Below are 18,553 nucleotides of genomic sequence, written 5' to 3' on the forward strand. Positions count from 1 at the left end.
TCACTGCCCCCAGTGCTCCGATCACCACAGGTACCACTGTGGCCTTCACCTTCCAAGCCTTCTCCAGTTCTTTCTGAGCCCTTGGTATTTCTCTAGTTTCTCATGTTCCTTTTTCCTGATGTTGCCATCGCTTGGTATTGCCACATCCACCACTACGGCTTTCCTCTGCTCTTTATCCACCACCACAATGTCTGGTTGGTTCGCCATTACCATTCTGTCAGTCTGGATCTGGAAGTCCCACAGGATCTTGGCTCGCTCGTTCTCTACCACCTTGGGAGGTGTTTCCCACTTTGACCTTGGCGTTTCCAGTCCATACTCCGCGCAGATGTTCCTGTACCACTGTTCCTGTATATATATATATATATATATATATATATATATATATTTAATATATACAACGTCAGCTCATCATTGTTAAAACAAGACTAAAGCTGTTTCTACTACTTCAGCTTCTCATGATAGTCAATAATAATAACAAAATACGATGGTTAAAATGTGACACTTCAACATTAATCTTATTTTCTGCTTTTATTGAACAAATACTTCACAGAACAAGTGATCAGTTGAGAAAACATTTGTGGGTTCAGTTGAATGAGAAGCTTTTATTTTAACGCAGGTCTGATCCTTCAGGAACTAAACACTAGAACAGAGACCAGGTCGATCCCAGCTGGGTTCAGGTCCGGCTCAGCAGGTAATAGGCGGCGGCGGACAGGGCGGCGCCACCCAGCGGTACCAGGACCACGACGACGCACCTCCTCCACCACCTGCTCCGGCCCCGCTCCTCATCCGCCTCCTCCCTCCGCCCTCGCTTCTTGCTGCGGCGACCTCCTCGCTGCTGGCGCTTCTCGAACGCCTCCAGCTCCTCCTGAACACAAAGCACAGAGCGTCGGCTGATGGACCCGTGGGGCCCGTGACCCGCGAGGACCAACGCTGAGCCACTGACCTGCTGCCTCCTGTGCTCCTCCTCCTCCGCTGCTCTCTGCTCCGCCTCCTTCAGCTGAAACAAACACAGCTCAGCGTGCGTCCGACCGTCCGTGTCTGAGCCTCTACAGGTGAGGGACTTACCTGGCTCACCTTCCTCTGCTGCTCCTTACAGGCATCATCACACTGAAGGGCCTGAGCAGCCAGCGAGCACGGGAAGTCCTACGCACACGAACGCAACACGGGACGAGGTGGCGCACAGTCAACAAGAAACAGTCACATGCAGCAGGTAAATGAGACAAGCTTGAGGATCCAGCGGCTTCTGACGTCATCACGCCATTCAATGGTCATTATCAGTGGTTATCAGCCCATACGTATGGGCCGGTAGGTGCCCATCTACCTGCTGGCAGCGGTGAATAGGTGCAGTAGATCGTTGTCAATGATCCGTCAGGTTGATCACGGCTCAGATAATTTAACCAGCAGAGTCAGTGGGGGCGCTTGTTGAGCGGTTGTTGTTCAGACGGGAGGATCGAAGTTTTTGATTTTGATTTATTAGCGAGCATAACTTAGCAAGTAGCTAGCGGTATTGTGTTAGCTAACTGTAACCTGAACCCCCACCCGTTATCCAGCCCTAACCCTAACCACAATAACCTCTAAAGCTGCTGAACGTAGCAACTTAGCTAGCTGTTAGCTGTTAGCTGTTAGCGAGGAGGCAGAGCAGGCACCTACTGGTCCGTACGGATGCGCTGATAAGTTCTGATCAGCCCATTCCTTATGGCTGATAAGATCCGAAGCGGGTGGAGGATCCCACTAGGACTAGGTTCCTACCTTCTTGATCCTCCTGCAAGGGCAGCGGAGTTTCACCTTCTGCTGGCATTTGTCCTCACACACACCTGGATGACACACCTGCTTACAGCGATGGCCACAGCTCAGCTACACACACAACAGAGACGTCACTGAGAGGGTGGCCTGGAAACAGGTGGGCCTCAGAACCAGAGGAACACAAACAAAAGAACAAAAAAAAGACAGAACAAACAGAACAACCAGAGAAACAAAGGAATAACCAGAGAACAACCAGAGAAACCAGATGAACACAGAAACAAAAAACAAACAGCACAACCAGAGAACAAAGAATAACCAGAGAAACAGAGAACAAACAGAACAACTGGATGAACAGAGAACAAACAGAACAACTGGATGAACACAGAAACAAAGAACAACCAGAGAAACAGAGAACAGACAGAACAACCAGAGAAGCAAACGAACAAACAGAACAACCAGAGAAACAGAACAAACAGAACAACCACAAAAATAGAACAAACAGAACAACCAGAGCAACAAAATTAACAAACAGAACAACCAGAGCAACAAAGAACAAACAGAACAACCAGAGAAACAAAATTAACAAACAGAACCACCAGAGCAACAAAGAACAAACAGAACAACCAGAGAAACAAAATTAACAAACAGAACCACCAGAGCAACAAAGAACAAACAGAACAACCAGAGAAACAAAATTAACAAACAGAACCACCAGAGAAACAAAGAACAAACAGAACAACCGGATGAACACAGAAACAAAGAACAACCAGAGAAACAGAGAACAACCAGATAAACAAAGAACAACCAGAGAAACAGAGAACAAACAGAACAACCAGAGAAACAGAGAACAAAAAGAACATACAAAGAAACAAAAACACAGAACACCCAGAGAAACCCAGAATCAGAGAACCAGCAGACTCAGAGCAGCTGTGAAGGACTCACACCTGCTCTGTTTCCAGAACACTTGGTTCTGTTCATCCATGAATAAGTCTCATCCATGCGAGCGACGGGTTCCACTAGGACTGAGACGTGATTGGATCATAAGGTGAAGCTGTGACTGATCACAGACGCTGGGACACACTGAGGCTCTGAGCAGCTGAAGTAGACGAGTCACACGTTCAAACACTAGATCACAGAGCATCAGTGCTTGTGTTTTGGCTTCAGAACCAGGTCTGATGTGGACCTTCGGACCAGATGTGGGTCAGAGCGGCGCCGAGACTCTGAGAGCTTAAGTTACTGCAGAAGGAACTGTTCAAACAAACGTCTCACTGTCGCTTAGTGACTAGAGGCCAAATGGTTCCCAGGTGGAGGAACGGAGCCGAGCGAGGCTTCACCGACAGATTACCAAAGACAGGAGGAGGAGGAAGAAGGGAGGGAGCTAGGGAGGGAGGAGGAACGGTGGGGAGAGGAGGAATGGGGAGGGGGGGGGGGGGGGTTGTGAGCGAAACGTCTGATCAGTCACAGTCACCGATTACCAAAGATAGGAGGAAGAAGGGAGGGGGGAGGAACGGTGGGGAGAGGAGGGGGGGGGGGGGGTGGGGAGTAGGACTGTACTGCGTTATATTGTGTGTACGGCGTGTACTGCGTTATATCGTGTGTACTGCGTTATATCGTGTGTACTGCGTTATATATATTGTGCTTACTACGTTATATTGCGTGTACTGCGTTATATTGCGTATACTGCGTTATATTGCGTATACTGCGTTATATTGCGTGTACTGCGTTATATTGCGTGTACTGCGTTATATTGCGTGTACTGCATTATATTGTGTTATATTGTGTGTACTGTGTTATATCGTGTGTACTGCGTTATATTGTGTTATATCGTGTGTACTGCGTTATATTGTGTTATATCGTGTGCACTGCGTTATACTGTGTTATATCGTGTGTACTGCGTTATATTGTGTTATATCGTGTGTACTGCGTTATATTGTGTTATATCGTGTGTACTGCGTTATATTGTGTTATATCGTGTGTACTGCGTTATATTGTGTGTACGGCGTGTATTGCGTTATATTGTGTGTACGGCGTGTACTGCGTTATATTGTGTGTACTGCGTTATATTGTGTTATATCGTGTGTACTGCATTATATTGTGCTTACTGCATTATATTGTGCTTACTGCATTATATGCGTGTACTGCGTTATATCGCGTGTACTGCGTTATATCGCGTGTACTGCGTTATATCGCGTGTACTGCGTTATATCGCGTGTACTGCGTTATATTGTGTTATATCGTGTGTACTGTTTTATATTGTGTGTACTGCGTTATGTTGTGTGTACTGCGTTATATTGTGTGTACTGAATTATATTGTGTGTACTGAATTATATTGTGTTATATCGTGTGTACTGCGTTATATAGTGTTATATCATGTGTACTGCGTTATATAGTGTGTATTGCGTTATATTGTGTTATATTGTGTGTACTGCGTTATATTGCGTGTACTGCGTTATATTGTGTTATATCGTGTGTACTGTGTTATATCGTGTGCTCTGTGTTATATTGTGTTATATCGTGTGTACTGCGTTATATACAGTAGTGTGTATTGCGTTATATTGTGTTATATTGTGTGTACTGCGTTATATTGCGTTATATCGTGTGTACTGTGTTACCGTATATCGTGTGCTCTGTGTTATATTGTGTTATATCGTGTGTATTGGGTTATATTGTGTGTACTGCGTTATATTGTGTGTACTGCGTTATATTGTGTTATATTGTGTGTACTGTTATATCGTGTGTACTGCGTTATATTGTGTTATATCGTGTGTACTGCGTTATATTGTGTGTACTGCGTTATATTGTGTGTACTGCATTAAATTGTGTTATATCATGTGTACTGCGTTATATAGTGTGCATTGCGTTATATTGTGTTATATTGTGTGTACTGCGTTATATTGCGTGTACTGCGTTATATTGTGTTATATCGTGTGTACTGTGTTATATCGTGTGCTCTGTGTTATATTGTGTTATATCGTGTGTACTGCGTTATATAGTGTGTATTGCGTATATTGTGTTATATTGTGTGTACTGCGTTATATTGCGTGTACTGCGTTATATTGTGTTATATCGTGTGTACTGTGTTACCGTATATCGTGTGCTCTGTGTTATATTGTGTTATATCGTGTGTACTGCGTTATATTGTGTGTACTGCGTTATATTGTGTTATATTGTGTGTACTGCGTTATATTGTGTGTACTGCGTTATATTGTGTTATATCGTGTGTACTGCGTTATATTGTGTGTACTGCGTTATATTGTGTGTACTGCGTTATATTGTGTGTACTGCGTGTACCTCCTTAGGACACTGGTTGTTGCAGGAGTTCAGCCTCATCCTGGTCTGTTCATCAGCTGACATCATCGTCCTACAGACACACACATTAATCTGATGACCCAGTTCTGCTCTGCCCCAGCGCTTCAGGTCTATGTACTTTCTGTGGCTGGCTTTGTGCTGTTGCCATGGTAACGGCTGACCCGGAGCCCCTCGGTGTGACCGCGTGTACTCACCTGCACTCCACGTAGAGCGTGCTGAGCTTGCAGTGGCAGCGCTGGCGGATCATCTGGTTGCAGACGGGGCAGTCGCCATGGTGACAGGGGAGGGGGCAGGTGTGGGGGCAGCCGGGGGGGCGGGGCTTAGAGCAGCCCTCCTCACACGCCTCACACTGCAGAGACCAGAGCGACGGATGGATGAGGCAGAGCCCAGGAGCCTCAAGCATCAATTAGACTTTACAGGCGTTTAACGTCTTCAATCTCTGTCCACAGCTGAACTGACCCCGGATCAGATGAAGCCGTGACCTGTGAAGGCGTTTCTACTGTGTAGCTGTGCTGCTCTGTTGTTCACACAGAGGAGCAGCCTCCAGCAGACCTAGCACCAGCACAGCAGCAGAACTCTTGGGTTGTTTTACCTTCCGACTGTAATCTCAATGATATTCTGGTATCGTCACCTTGTTGCCGTCGGTAACCAGGTGACACTCTCTGCTGCAGATGTGGTTGCCGCAGGTTAAAGGTCGTCCACAAGGTCGCCCACAGGAGAATTGGGCTCTGCGATGACAGGGAACTGGGCTGATCTGAACGAAGACACACACGCACACACGCACACACACACACACAGTCCTTCACCTTCAGACAAAAAAGTGTGTGTGTGTGTGTGTGTGTGTGTGTGCGTGTGTGTTGAATACCAAGCGACTAAATGAAATGAAGAGAGAATTATATGAGGGAGACAGAGAAGGACGAAGCAGAGACAGAGGGAGGAGGACAAACCAATGATGGACAGTCAGGAGACAACAGGGACGACGCTTCCTACCTCATGTTCTCCAAAGCAGCTCCTGAAAGACAAAGAGAACATCACATCCACGTCAGACGATGATCACTTTTGTCTCATTCACGGTTGAACCGTCCACATGCACTAATCCACCTCCAGTCACTGGATTGAACCTTGTGGTAACTTCCACACTTCATGTTTAACAGACAGAAGATCCCAGAGCCTCCACACACCTGCAGCTACAGTGGACCTGACTGAGCGTGGAGCTCCATTTACAGATCAGAGTGGATCTGAGGATGCTCTGGTTTGCGTCCAGGACCAGACCACAGTCTCCTACATCACTTTCCAGTGTTTAGGTTGGTACTCGATGCGAATTACTGTTTTCTACATATAAGTGAGTACGTCCTCTAATGAATAACAGACAGTCCTGAAGAACAAATGGCTACAAGACAACGTCAAATCAAAGAAGCTGCTGAATGAAAGACACACACGAGAACAAAAGACAACACCAGACAAGAAAGGAAGAGAGAGAGAGCTGTGACAGACCATGAGACCATGAGAACCATAAGGGGAAAACTAAGGTCAGTTGGTTCCATGTGTCCTGCAGTCATCTTGACGACGGTCGGTTCTATTTCCTCAGATTCACTTAGAACCTCGTTACATTTCTAGTGAGCTGATCTCAGTGACTCATGCTGTCCACGTGTGCTGGCCTTACGTTGGTATGGGTTCCTCACACGGAGCGCAGGGGAGGGCTTTCTTCACGAAGGCCGGTTCTGACGGCTGCTCCCATGGACCTGCCAGCTGGACCTGACAACACACGGACCATTCACACACTGGAAGCTTGAACTAAACACCAAACACCAGATATATGCTGATAAGACACAGGAAACATCAGACTAAGCAACGACTAAGATAAGATGCAGCTGATGCACACAGTCTCTCTCTCTAAACCACTGGTGGCCGACCTGCTGGGACCGGACCAGCACCAGGTCGTGGCACGGCTGCGGGCAGGCGTGGCTGCAGCCGGGCAGAGGCAGCGAGCAGGTTTGTCTGCAGGGGGGGCAGGGCCCGGGGTGGCACCGATGGGGCTCCCTGCTGGGGTGGTGGCAGGAGGGAGGAGACCTGGAGGAGGCAGAGCAGAGCGTCAGCACCCAGAGGCCTCGGTGCTGCCTGGAAGTGTCCTACACCTTCATTAGCTCAGCCTGAAGACATGAAGGTTCAACACAGGCAGCTGTTTGTTCCGACACCACCATCAGCGAGGCTCCTCCTCCTCTCATTTCCTGTGTTCTAGTCTCCTTCTGTTTCTCTTGGCAAATATTACCAACTTCTCTGAAACCAATGTGCCCTGAGCTGATCAGTGTCTGACAAGCTTCTACACATACGTCTGCTCACGCTCCAGCTGTTCATCCAGATGTGACGACATTCCCTGAGACACACAATAACGTCAGATCATCATAATCATGACCTAATAGATGGACGTCTGTCTCAGATCACTTCCAATGGAGGAACAGCAGCCCAACTTGAAAACGATGTGGACGTGTTTGTTTTAAAAGGAGCTGTGGTGGAACGTTAGCGGAACGCAGCCTTTGACGGACTGTGTTGTTGCGTTTACCTGCACGGCTCCTTGCATCGTGGGGGTTTGGTGCTCCTCTCCCTCCCACATGGAACCACCAGCACAGCCGAACCACAGGTACACGGGACCTCCACCGTCTCTGGGCAGGGGTAGCAGCTTCCTAAAGCGTGCACACACACGCACACGGAAACACACACACGCACACGGAAACACACACACGCACACGGAAACACACACACGCACACGGAAACACACACACGCACACACACACACACACACACACACACACACACACACACACACACACACACACACACACACACACACACACACACACACACACACCATTAATGCCTTGTATAAGACAAGGCTCTGATCCACCACCCCTCAGGACTCACTGCCTCATACACCTCACACTGACCTTTGTCCAGTTTTATCTCATGCCTCTGAATGTCAGAGAATGTCAGATAAAACTGTAACATTGTCCATTAGGACAACACACCCAGTGTGACCAGCAGATCCACAGAGCCAGCTTCACTGTGACCGAACCAGAGTGTTCAGCCTGTGAGCTGCTCATCCAGGAGGCAGGAACCTTAGAAACCAGATGGAGGCTGATGCTACCTGTTGTGGACTTCACCAGTTTCCTGAGCCTTTACAGGAGTGATATAATGTGTTCAGGTGGAGCTGATTGGAGTGTTTGCTTTTACTTCTGTCAGCTTCAGAACAACTGTGTTCATCCAGGTTTTTATTTTCAACTCAGTTTTAGTTAAATATTTAAATCTGACACATTACGGAGCTCAGCATCACATGTTGGAGCCTACGAAGCTGCTGCTCAGGAAACACTCAGCAGGCCACTATTTAAAGTCTATTATCTGACAACATACACACACACACACACACACTCTTATCTTTGTGTGAAGCGTTCTTCTATCGCTGCCTCCTAAAAGGTCAGTGGAGGCACAGACAAGTTAATTTCTGTCCGTTCAGCCAATCACAGGCTGGCACTCGCATACGTTATCCTTTATCATCCAGTCAGGGAACAATAGACACAGGAAGCTGTTTGTTATTCTGCCAACACACACACACAGTTTGTATTTGTGTTGTGTTAGCAGGAAGCAAAGGTCAAGATTTTCCGAAACAGTGAGCTGTGTGTGTGTGTGTGTGTGTGTGTGTGTGTGTGTGTGTGTGTGCTGTGCTATCATGCTATCAGCTGGAAAAAATGCCAGCGAGCTCACGCGGATAAACACACTTCAGGATGTGTGGGTCAGAATTTTCCTGTGTTTGACCTTTGACCCTCTGCCAGATGTGACTCCCTCAACCAATCATAACTTATCGGACAGAGAGTGATGTGATGTGACTGCCTGTGAGCATGTGGGGGTGAAACGACTGGACCAAACTCCTTCCTGCATACAAAAGGAGAGTGATGGTGTTCACACCGACACCAACGTCTGCTTTCTGAGGACGAACCAGCTGATGAGAGCATGGATTGCTAACGTGTTTGCTAACAGACCTTCACTAAGTCGTTACCTTGGTGACAGACTGAGGGACACTTGTGGTTGCGACAGCCCAGAGTTCGACCACAGCTCTGATCACAAGGAGGGCAGTTACCGGGGCAACACTGGAACACAAGAAATGATGGGTAACAGGGTTTAAAAGGGCTGGAGTGGTTTTCTTAGTGTTTGGATGCAGCTTTCCCTCCAAATTTAGGATGTTCCGAGTCTGACATTTACTGAGAGCAGGTAAAAGCCTCAGTCACCCTTTGGTTCCAGACAGGTGGGACATTTAACCTGCACCTGTCTCAACCTTTTCCTCATTCCACACACATCAGATACCGCCGCTGTGGCATTTACAGCACAGCAGAACGAGGCTCAGAGGCTGGATGTCAGCTCAAACAACAAACGCTGAGACAGGCTCATTATTATTCATATTGAGAGAGGCTGATTGCTTTCCTCCTGTAAGAGTCTCTCACATTCAGCCCTGCTGAGGTTCCCCCTGCGCTGTGATTACACTCATTGTGTTTTGAAGCTACTACTTCCTGTGTTGCCAGTCACTTGATTCTTACCTTCCTCCTGCACTGGTGCTTCTGGCAGCTCCTGGTTCTTGGGCACTTGGAGTCACACAGGTATTCTCTATGGCACGGCATCAGCTTCCTGTACTTCCCACACCTGCACTCCTTCTCCACCTCCTGGAGGAGAGGTGGTGACGTTGAGCGTGTTGACAGCGTGCGTACGTGCATGTTTTTCCTTCAACGTGGGGACGATAAACCATGTTTTTCCTATCAAGGTGAGGACACTGCAACAACGTGGGGACACTTGGCGGGTCCCCACCAGTCCGAAAGCTTTTTGGAGGGTCAAGATGTGATTTTAGGGCTGAGGATAGAATTGACTTTTGGAGAAGTCGCAGTCTTACACGCCTCTCTGCACGTTCTCTACAGCCGCCACCCACTCTTAGTCTTAGTTATCGCATAGAGACTGTGTCTGCTTCTCGACCACCTAAACTATACAAGTCACACACAAATCAAAGAGGAGTGACTTACCAGAATTTAATAAACATCAAAACAGTTCCTCTTACGGAACAAAGTAACAGTAAGTTAATAAAGTGTGGTTTATTAAATATCAGATCTCTCTCATCTAAATCCTTGTTAATAAATGACTTGATAAGTGACCATCACATAGATCTGTTCTGTCTCACTGAAACCTGGCTGCAGCAGGATGAATATGTTACTTTAAATGAGTCGACTCCAATGAGTCACATCAACTATCATGTTCCTAGAAGTACAGGTAGAGGTGGAGGAGTAGCAGCAATTTATAAATCAGATTTATAAATTACTCCTAAACCTAAACATAGTTATAACTCATTTAAGAGCCTCACTCTGAGCCTTTCTCACCCAGACTCTAAATGTCAGAAGCCAGTTGTGTTTTGTATTGTTTACCGTCCTCCTGCTCCATATTCAGAGTTCTTAACTGAATTCTAACTAAAAATAGTACAGATAAAGTCATTGTAGTGGGAGACTTTAACATTCGTGTAGATGTTGACAGCAACTGTCTCAGCACTGCTTTTAACTCCTTAATAGACACTATTGGTTTTACACAGCAGGTAAATGAACCCACTCATCGTTTTAACCATACCCTCGATCTTGTCCTGACATATGGGGTTGAAATTGATAATTTAATAGTTCTTCCCCAAAACCCTCTGTTATCTGACCATTTCTTATTAACTTTTGAATTTAGCACAACTGACCCTATAACAGCTGGAAAGAAATGTTACTATAGCAGATGTTTATCTGACAACGCTATTGCCAGATTCAAGCAGATGATTCCATCATCTTTTGCCTCAATGTCTTGTAGATACACAGAGAACAGTCACCTTAATCCTTATGAACAGGTTGACTGTCTTGTAGATGATGCTGCAGCTTCTCTACGTACAATGTTAGACATAGTGGCTCCTCTGAAGAAGACAGTGAATCAGAGGAGGTTAGCTCCGTGGTATAACTCAGAGATCCACAGCCTAAAGCAAAGGACTAGACAACTAGAAAGACAGTGGCGTTCCAACAAAATAAATGTAAACTGCATTGCATGGAAGGACAGTCTAATGAAATATAAAGAAGCACTTTGTGCTGCTAGAAAAACATATTATTCCTCCCTAATTGAGGAAAACAAAAACAACCCCAGGTTTCTTTTCAGCACTGTAGCCAGGCTGACTAAGAGTCATAGCTGTATTGAGTCTACTATCCCCTTAAATCTCAGCAGCAATGACTTTATGAACTACTTTACTAATAAAATTATCACCATTACAAAAAACATTCAGCAGCGACCAAATGACAGAAAGCACTGTCTAGATCCATCAACTTTAAATTTACCAAATCCTCTGTCTTACCTAGACAGCTTCTTACCCATAACTCATATGGAGTTAACCTCAGTAATCAACTCTTCCAAGTCGTCCACTTGTCTTTTAGATCCAATCCCAACCAGATTACTCAAAGAGGTTCTACCTTTAATCAGCTCGTCCGTATTAAATCAAATCAACCAATCTTTACATCTAGGCTATGTACCACAGGCTTTTAAGGTGGCTGTGGTCAAACCTCTATTGAAAAAACCAACCCTGGACCCTGGACAACTAGCCAACTATAGGCCCATTTCAAATTTACCCTTTATTTCCAAGATTCTGGAAAAAATCGTGGCTAAACAATTATCTGACCACCTGAGTGGGAATAACCTGTACGAAGATTTTCAGTCAGGATTTAGAAAACATCATAGCACAGAAACAGCTCTGGTTAGAGTCACTACTGATCTTCTATTAGCTTCGGACAATGGTCTAGTTTCTGTCCTTGTCCTGTTAGATCTTAGTTCTGCATTTGATACAATTGATCATAACATTCTATTACTGACACTAGAACATAGAATCTGGATTAAAGGAACAGCATTGGGATGGTTTAAATCCTATTTGTTGAACAGATTCCAGTTTGTTCATGTTAATGATGAATTCTCCACATGCACAAGGATTAGCTATGGAGTACCACAGGGTTCTGTGCTGGGTCCAATTCTGTTTAGCCTATACATGTCTCCTCTAGGTGAGATTATTAGGAAGAATTCTATTAATTTTCATTGTTATGCAGATGATACTCAGCTATATATGTCCTTGGAACCAAATGAACAGATCAAAAATATCAAAAAGACATCAAATCCTGGATTTCCCAAAACTTTCTCCAACTAAATTCAGATAAAACTGAAATTCTTATCGTTGGCCCGAGAGAGACGCTATTGATTCAGATAGCCACCCTGGATGGCATAACATTAGCTTCAGATTCTACTCTCAGGAACCTTGGTGTCATCTTTGACCAGGATCTCTCTTTTACATCGGATATTAAACAAATCTCCAGAACCGCCTACTTTCATTTTAGAAATATAGCTAAAATTAGAAGCATACTTTTCAATTTAGTTCAATTCAAATCAATTTTGTTTATATAGCGTAAAATCACAACAAGGTTATCTCAAGGCACTTTACAAAGTAAGGTTTAAGACCTTGCACAACTCAGAGCTTTGTGTCTGTGATGGACAGCTGCGGGTCCAACCGTCCTGCCTGTGCTCTGTTGTTGCTTGTTGTTGTTGCTGTGCTTTTCTCCCTCTCTATCCTCTCACCCCAACCAGTCGAGGCAGATGGCCGCCCACATCCAGCCTGGTTCTGCTGGAGGTTTCTTCCTCGTTAGAGAGGGAGTTTTTCCTCTCCACTGTTGCTGTCAAATTAAATGCGTGCGTGTGTGCGTGTCTATGTGTGTGCCGGCGTTTGTGTGTGTCTGCCTGTGTGCATGCACACACCTGTCTACAGGTCTCACAGCCTCCTCTGTGACACCTCATGGAACACGTGTGTTTCCCACAGGACAGAGGACGGTCACACGTGTCGCCGCAGGGCAGCACCTCCTCCGTACACGGCAGGGACGACTCTGGACACATTGACAAACCAGGTGTATGCGCATTTGATGATCCCACACCTCACTGAGCATCAAACATTCATGCTCCAGTGCAGAGATCACGGCTGTGTCTCCTGCTTCGTCTCATGAGCAGCACACACGTTCATGGGCGTCCACTACATCATTTCCAGCTCAACACAACTCACTGCTCTTCCCACAAGGACAGGATCTGCTGACAGAGCGAGGGCAGGGAGGACATAGTCCGTCATGACACACGACCTCACAGGTGTGATTCCCACAGGAGAGTCGAGCTCCACACACCTGGAACAGAGAAACAAGCCGCGAGACCATCAGAATCCACTTTAAGTTTCAAAATCATTCCTCCATCTTAATATGACTGAGTGAGAGTGTATTATGGGACGTTCACAGCCTTTATGCTGCTGTTGATGGCTGCCTTAACTGTCAAGCAGCCAATAATTAGAGCTGTCACAGAGTTGTGTTGTAATGTAACACATCATTCCTGTGTGGGTTCACAGGAGGCTTCTGTCAGAGCTGGCATCACCACATTCAGTCACTGAGCACAGAGTTATCAAGTGAAAAAGCTTAATAATGCTCATTAGCATCCACTAAAACCAGCTTGATCCTCTGGTTGTTGTCGGGCAAAGGAAACACAGTGAATGAGATGTTGTCCTTGTTGTCGAAGCTCAGTGAGGTTCGTTATTGTGTCCTGTACAGAATACGGCTCTACCTGCTGACAGGTCCACCGAGGGCTGGAACAGGGTCTCTCTGCCTGGTCCCTGCCACACACACACATCTGAACGCTGACCCTGGGACACGGAGAGCACTCTGACACATGCACGGACACGCACACACGCACACACACAGTGATGTATTAGGATATTAGGATCAGATGAACTCAATCATAGCTCTTTGGGTGGGTGGGTGAGTGAGTGAGTGAGTGAGTGCGTCTTGTACCTGTGTGACAGGGCTGTGTACAGATGTGCTGTTTGCAGGTTAACAACCTGCCACACGGCTGCTGACACGACCATGACTGGACAAAAAAAAAAAAGAAAAAAAAAAAGCTGCTTTTCACGCAGTTCACATTTACAAACTGAATTGAACAGAACTGTTCAAAACATTCAGGATCAGACATTTCAGGCCCATATGTTTTGATGATCAGACAAACTGAACCTATTTCACGTACCTTGTTGCTACAGCGACGGGGGAGGGGCTTGGCTTTACCACACAGACATGAAACAGACACCATCTTGGGACACGGAGGACAAGGGCCTGAAGACATACACACACTCGGATCAGATCTGAGCAGCATCAGTGTTGAATTATTAAAAAGCTTTATCTGAATATTTCAAATGACTTCATGGCTCCAGGTTAGAAGTGCACAGTGAACAGTCACCTGGGTGACAGAGCAGCAGGCAGGTGTGTCCACAGCTGGGTCTGAGCTGCTTCTGACACACGGAGCCACAGGAGTGAGGAGCCAACCAGGGGTCAGCCGGAGGGTCCTGCAGCTTCCCACAGTAACACATGTACCTGAACACAACACCGCACACAGAGGCAGTGACAGACATTTAAACCAACGCATTGGTCACCAGCTGGGAGTTTAACACACTGGTCTGAATATAATCAATCCCTTTAACTTTTACATTTCTCTGTATCGTCATGTGTGTTAATATTAAAGTCATCGCTTCAGACCAAACAGTGAAGATACAAAGAAGAAACAGAAAGCAGACGTTTAATCTGCTGCTGGTGTCTGGAAAGTGAAGCCTCCTGCTGGAGAAGATGCTGTACCACAGCATCCACAAAGCATATCCACAAACCTGCTGGGGGTGGAACTGGGAGGATACTCTGCTCTGCACTTTGGACTGAAAGAAAAGAATAAATACATCACAAGGTCACTGATGCAGCCAGTTGTTGTTCTTTGTTGCTGATGATGATTTGTCTTAATACATGTTATTTTCCTAGCAGATTTTTAATTCAAAAGTTCAGATAAGAACAAAGTAAAACCATCACTTCTCGTCTGTGAGCTTCATATTAGGTTAACTGTGACTCCTCAACAGCGAATGTACATAAAACATCTGTGCAACTTGTAGACCCTCAGGCAGCCAGTATTTAGCTCACCAAGGCCACGGATGCTGCTTCTGTCCAAAGTCTTCATCAGTGACAGAGGAGACGAGGAAGACTGAGTCTCTGGCCCATTTCTGAATACAGGGAAGGTGGAAGAGAGAGAAACAGCTGGAGCAGCTCCACACCTGCAAACACACAGACGAAGATGAAGATTTAGATGAGGACTCTGACGTCACAGTCACTGTCCTATTCTTCTAATTTCACCCTGGTGGAGTGCACTCACTGGTTGTATCCTCTTGACGGAGGCGATGCAGATCAGACAGGTAAGAGCTCCAGACTGAAACAGGTCACTGACGTACTGCTCAGTTTTGACCAAACTTGCTGCATCACCACCTGGAAGGAGACGTGGACAAACATCAGGATGCGAAATGAAGATCACCAGCCTGCTGTGAAAACAAAAGAATTTCCCCTTTGTGGGACTTATAAAGTCTTCTGTAATCTAATCTAGTCTAGTCTAATCTAAATGTGCGCTGTCGTAACCTGTTTGGTCAGTGTAGGTTGTGAAGGTGGAGGCCAGGATCTTCCCTGTCTTTCCATTCTTGTGGTCACTATCCTCATCATCTTCATCAGAGGAGGAGCTGATCTGGTTCTCCACCAGCCGCTGAGCAGCAGCCTGGTTGGACTTCCTGATCTCCTCGAACTTAGACTGGACCGACGCAGCTGAGAATCACAATGGAAGCATGAACATTGCAGCAGCTTCAAGCCTATTGTGAGGTTAAAGCTGAAGAGCTGAGAACATCGGATCAGGTCTGTCTCCACCTTTTGGAGGATCAGAGGATGCAGCCGTCTTTGTCCTCGCTCCACGACCTGCAGCAGCTCCAGGCCTCTCCTGCTCTTTCTGAGAGGGCTGTGACCTTTCACCCGGACACTCCTGACTCCGGCCACGACCACGCCCCGGCTGTCGCCAGGCTGGCTCCATGGCAACGACCTCCAAACGTCTGGAGGTGGTAACAAAGGCAGAGATCAGGACAAACGTCCTATTTTTAATGATCCCGTGTGCGAACAATTGTTTTCATGGCGCAGATAAAGGTTCATTTTAAAACCTCAAAAGACGCGACAAGATTATTTACTGTAGCCACATTAAATGTTAGTCTTGACTGATATTAGTTTTATATAGTTTTTATCTATTATAGGATTTTACAGATTTTATTGGTCGCTTTGATGCAGCCATCTACTGAAACTCCAAATTGTCAGTTCACACACAGGTCTAAACAGCTGCTCAAACGTCAAAATGATACGTTTTGTTTGCAAAAGGCTTTAACTGCATCTAAACATTGGAAACATGCAACGAAAGCTCATTTTGCCTTCAAACAACACAACTTGCAACCAAGTACATGAACACGTCCGATCAGTCATAACACAGTGGACAGCAGAATACAAACCACTGATCTCAGTGTGAATCACTGCTTCATTGATCATCATTGTAGCCTGTTGCTATTTGTTGTCTTTGTAATTCATGTCAAATTTACGTTTTATGCAAACAATTGGATGCAGATGAAATTATTGAATTGATTGATTGACAAGCATGTATTGGGTAAATTGGGAGCTGATTAGCATTTTACTACTACACTACTTTTACATATGTGAAAGAATAAATATCTAATATCTAAATCTAATCTAAAGCTATGAAAATGTTGTAAATATTACAGAATATACATGTAAACTAAACTGCAGTCAAACCTATTAGAGGATGAGACACAGCAACTCTTGTCTCATCAGTCTCTGCTTTAAACCTCCTCCATCTATGCTGATAAAGAACAAGACAGACCCGGTTTCATTTTAAGGTCTAAAGACTGATAGCAAATTGTAGATTGTTGTAGAGGATTGTCAAACAGGAGCTATGGTGAGTTCATACTGGTCGTACTGGTTTCTAACAGTTAGGAACAGACGGTTTCTGTTTGGTCTACAAAGCTAAAACAATGAAATCTGGACAGTTTGAATGACGTCAATGTTATCTGTTTTGCTAAAGGGAGCGGAAAATGTGTCAATCCAACGGGAAGAGGTTTACACACAACCAGAATCTGACTCAGAACCATCACGTTAAGATGTAGAAAACTCAACAAAACAACACTATAATATAAAACTACACTATTCGTCTTCTTAAAGTATCAGGTCATAATAATTTAACCTGTGTTCGGTTCTGATGTTAAGGTTAGGTTCTGTCCAAACTAGCTTGGACAAGCTAACCGGCATTAAACTTCCGCACTGAACCCATCAGAACCTCTGTCCGCATCCACCGAACAACGGTCGTTAAAGTACAAATGCGAAGTTCAACTTTGTCTTAAAGAGAAGAAAAGACGTTCAATTAAGCAGCTCGTTGAACAAACCTCAACAGCAGAGAGCAGCCCGGTGTCTGGTTGACATGCGCAGACAACCTGCGTCGCGGTGCATGTCGGTACTAGCAGTCCATGCGCTGCAAGCGGCCTCGCGGTTGTGTAATAATAAAACTACCAGTCCCACAACGGAATGAAACAGCGCTACGTGTCTTCTTCTGCTTCTTCTTTAGTGTTTTACGGCGGTTTGCATCCACAGTGATGCACTACCGCCACCTGCTGATTTCTCTAACTCTCATTCTTTTCCCGAACCCAGTGACATTTAAAAACCTAAACAAGGCTTAAACAAGAACGTGCTCCACTCCCTCCATTTCACCACAAAATTCACACTGTCCAGCTACATGTTTACCCATCAAATGTAAGGTGCAGTTCAGATACGCGTGCCCATCTCTTAATCTACTTAAATCTACTAAATCTACTTTATCCCAGTCTTCCTGCCATTCCTTCACATTATTCACCCACACTATGCTGTTCCCGTCACCTTTTTTACCACTTTCCACAACCTCCTCCTGCTCTGTTGCTCTTTTCGCCACCCTGTTCATCCACTCATTCCCTTTAAAACCCACATGGCCCGGAACCCACGTTAACACATCTCCCTGCCACTGTTCCTATTTAAAGCATTAAGTCCAGAACATCAAACAACACCTCCTGATACTACCTTTCCTCCTCAGCGACTGTAACACTGACAGAGAGTCACTACAGGTTAACACCCCATTTACCCCTCAGTGCCACCCTGATTGCAATCAATTCCACCATAAACACACTTAGATTTATTTTCCTGCAGTTTCCATTACAACACCAGCACCTGTTTTCCCAGACTTTTGATATTTAGACCCATATGTGAATATTCCAATTCAATTTTATTTATGTAGCCCCAAATCACAACAAATCCCACACACAGCAAGCCTTTAATTAAAATTTGAAAAAATTCAAAAGTGGAGAGGAGAAACTCCCTCTCTAACGAGGAAGAAACCTCCAGCAGAACCAGGCTGGATTTGGGCGGCCATCTGCCTCGACCGGTTGGGGTGAGAGGATAGAGAGAGAGAAAAGCACAGCAACAGCAACAAGCAACAACAAGCAACAACAGAGCACAGACAG

General features: G+C 45.6%; 1 protein-coding gene across 2 annotated transcripts; it reads right to left on the minus strand.

Annotated features, from left to right (window-relative positions):
* Positions 1–513: 513 nt before the first annotated feature.
* On the minus strand, positions 514–17,608 carry nfxl1 (nuclear transcription factor, X-box binding-like 1). 2 transcript variants are annotated; one of them, XM_029142941.3, is made up of 25 exons: positions 17,450–17,608; positions 15,882–16,060; positions 15,603–15,782; positions 15,346–15,455; positions 15,117–15,247; positions 14,816–14,860; positions 14,395–14,528; positions 14,185–14,270; positions 13,956–14,031; positions 13,729–13,826; positions 13,187–13,301; positions 12,889–13,013; positions 9,636–9,758; positions 9,101–9,191; positions 7,613–7,733; positions 6,966–7,122; positions 6,716–6,807; positions 6,043–6,064; positions 5,684–5,806; positions 5,247–5,401; positions 5,035–5,104; positions 1,750–1,854; positions 1,066–1,143; positions 944–997; positions 514–865 (listed from the first exon to the last, which is right to left on the minus strand). In XM_029142941.3, the coding sequence occupies exons 2-25, from the start codon at positions 16,039–16,041 to the stop codon at positions 674–676; spliced, it is 2,643 nt and encodes an 880-aa protein (XP_028998774.1). In that variant the 5' UTR covers positions 16,042–16,060; positions 17,450–17,608; the 3' UTR covers positions 514–673. The 2 variants fall into 2 exon arrangements, with proteins under 2 accessions (XP_028998774.1, XP_040928898.1); XM_041072964.2 differs by lacking the exon at positions 17,450–17,608 and adding an exon at positions 17,251–17,410.
* Positions 17,609–18,553: the final 945 nt, after the last annotated feature.

This window comes from Betta splendens, chromosome 2 (assembly GCF_900634795.4).
Source record: "Betta splendens chromosome 2, fBetSpl5.4, whole genome shotgun sequence".
NCBI lineage: Eukaryota > Metazoa > Chordata > Actinopteri > Anabantiformes > Osphronemidae > Betta > Betta splendens.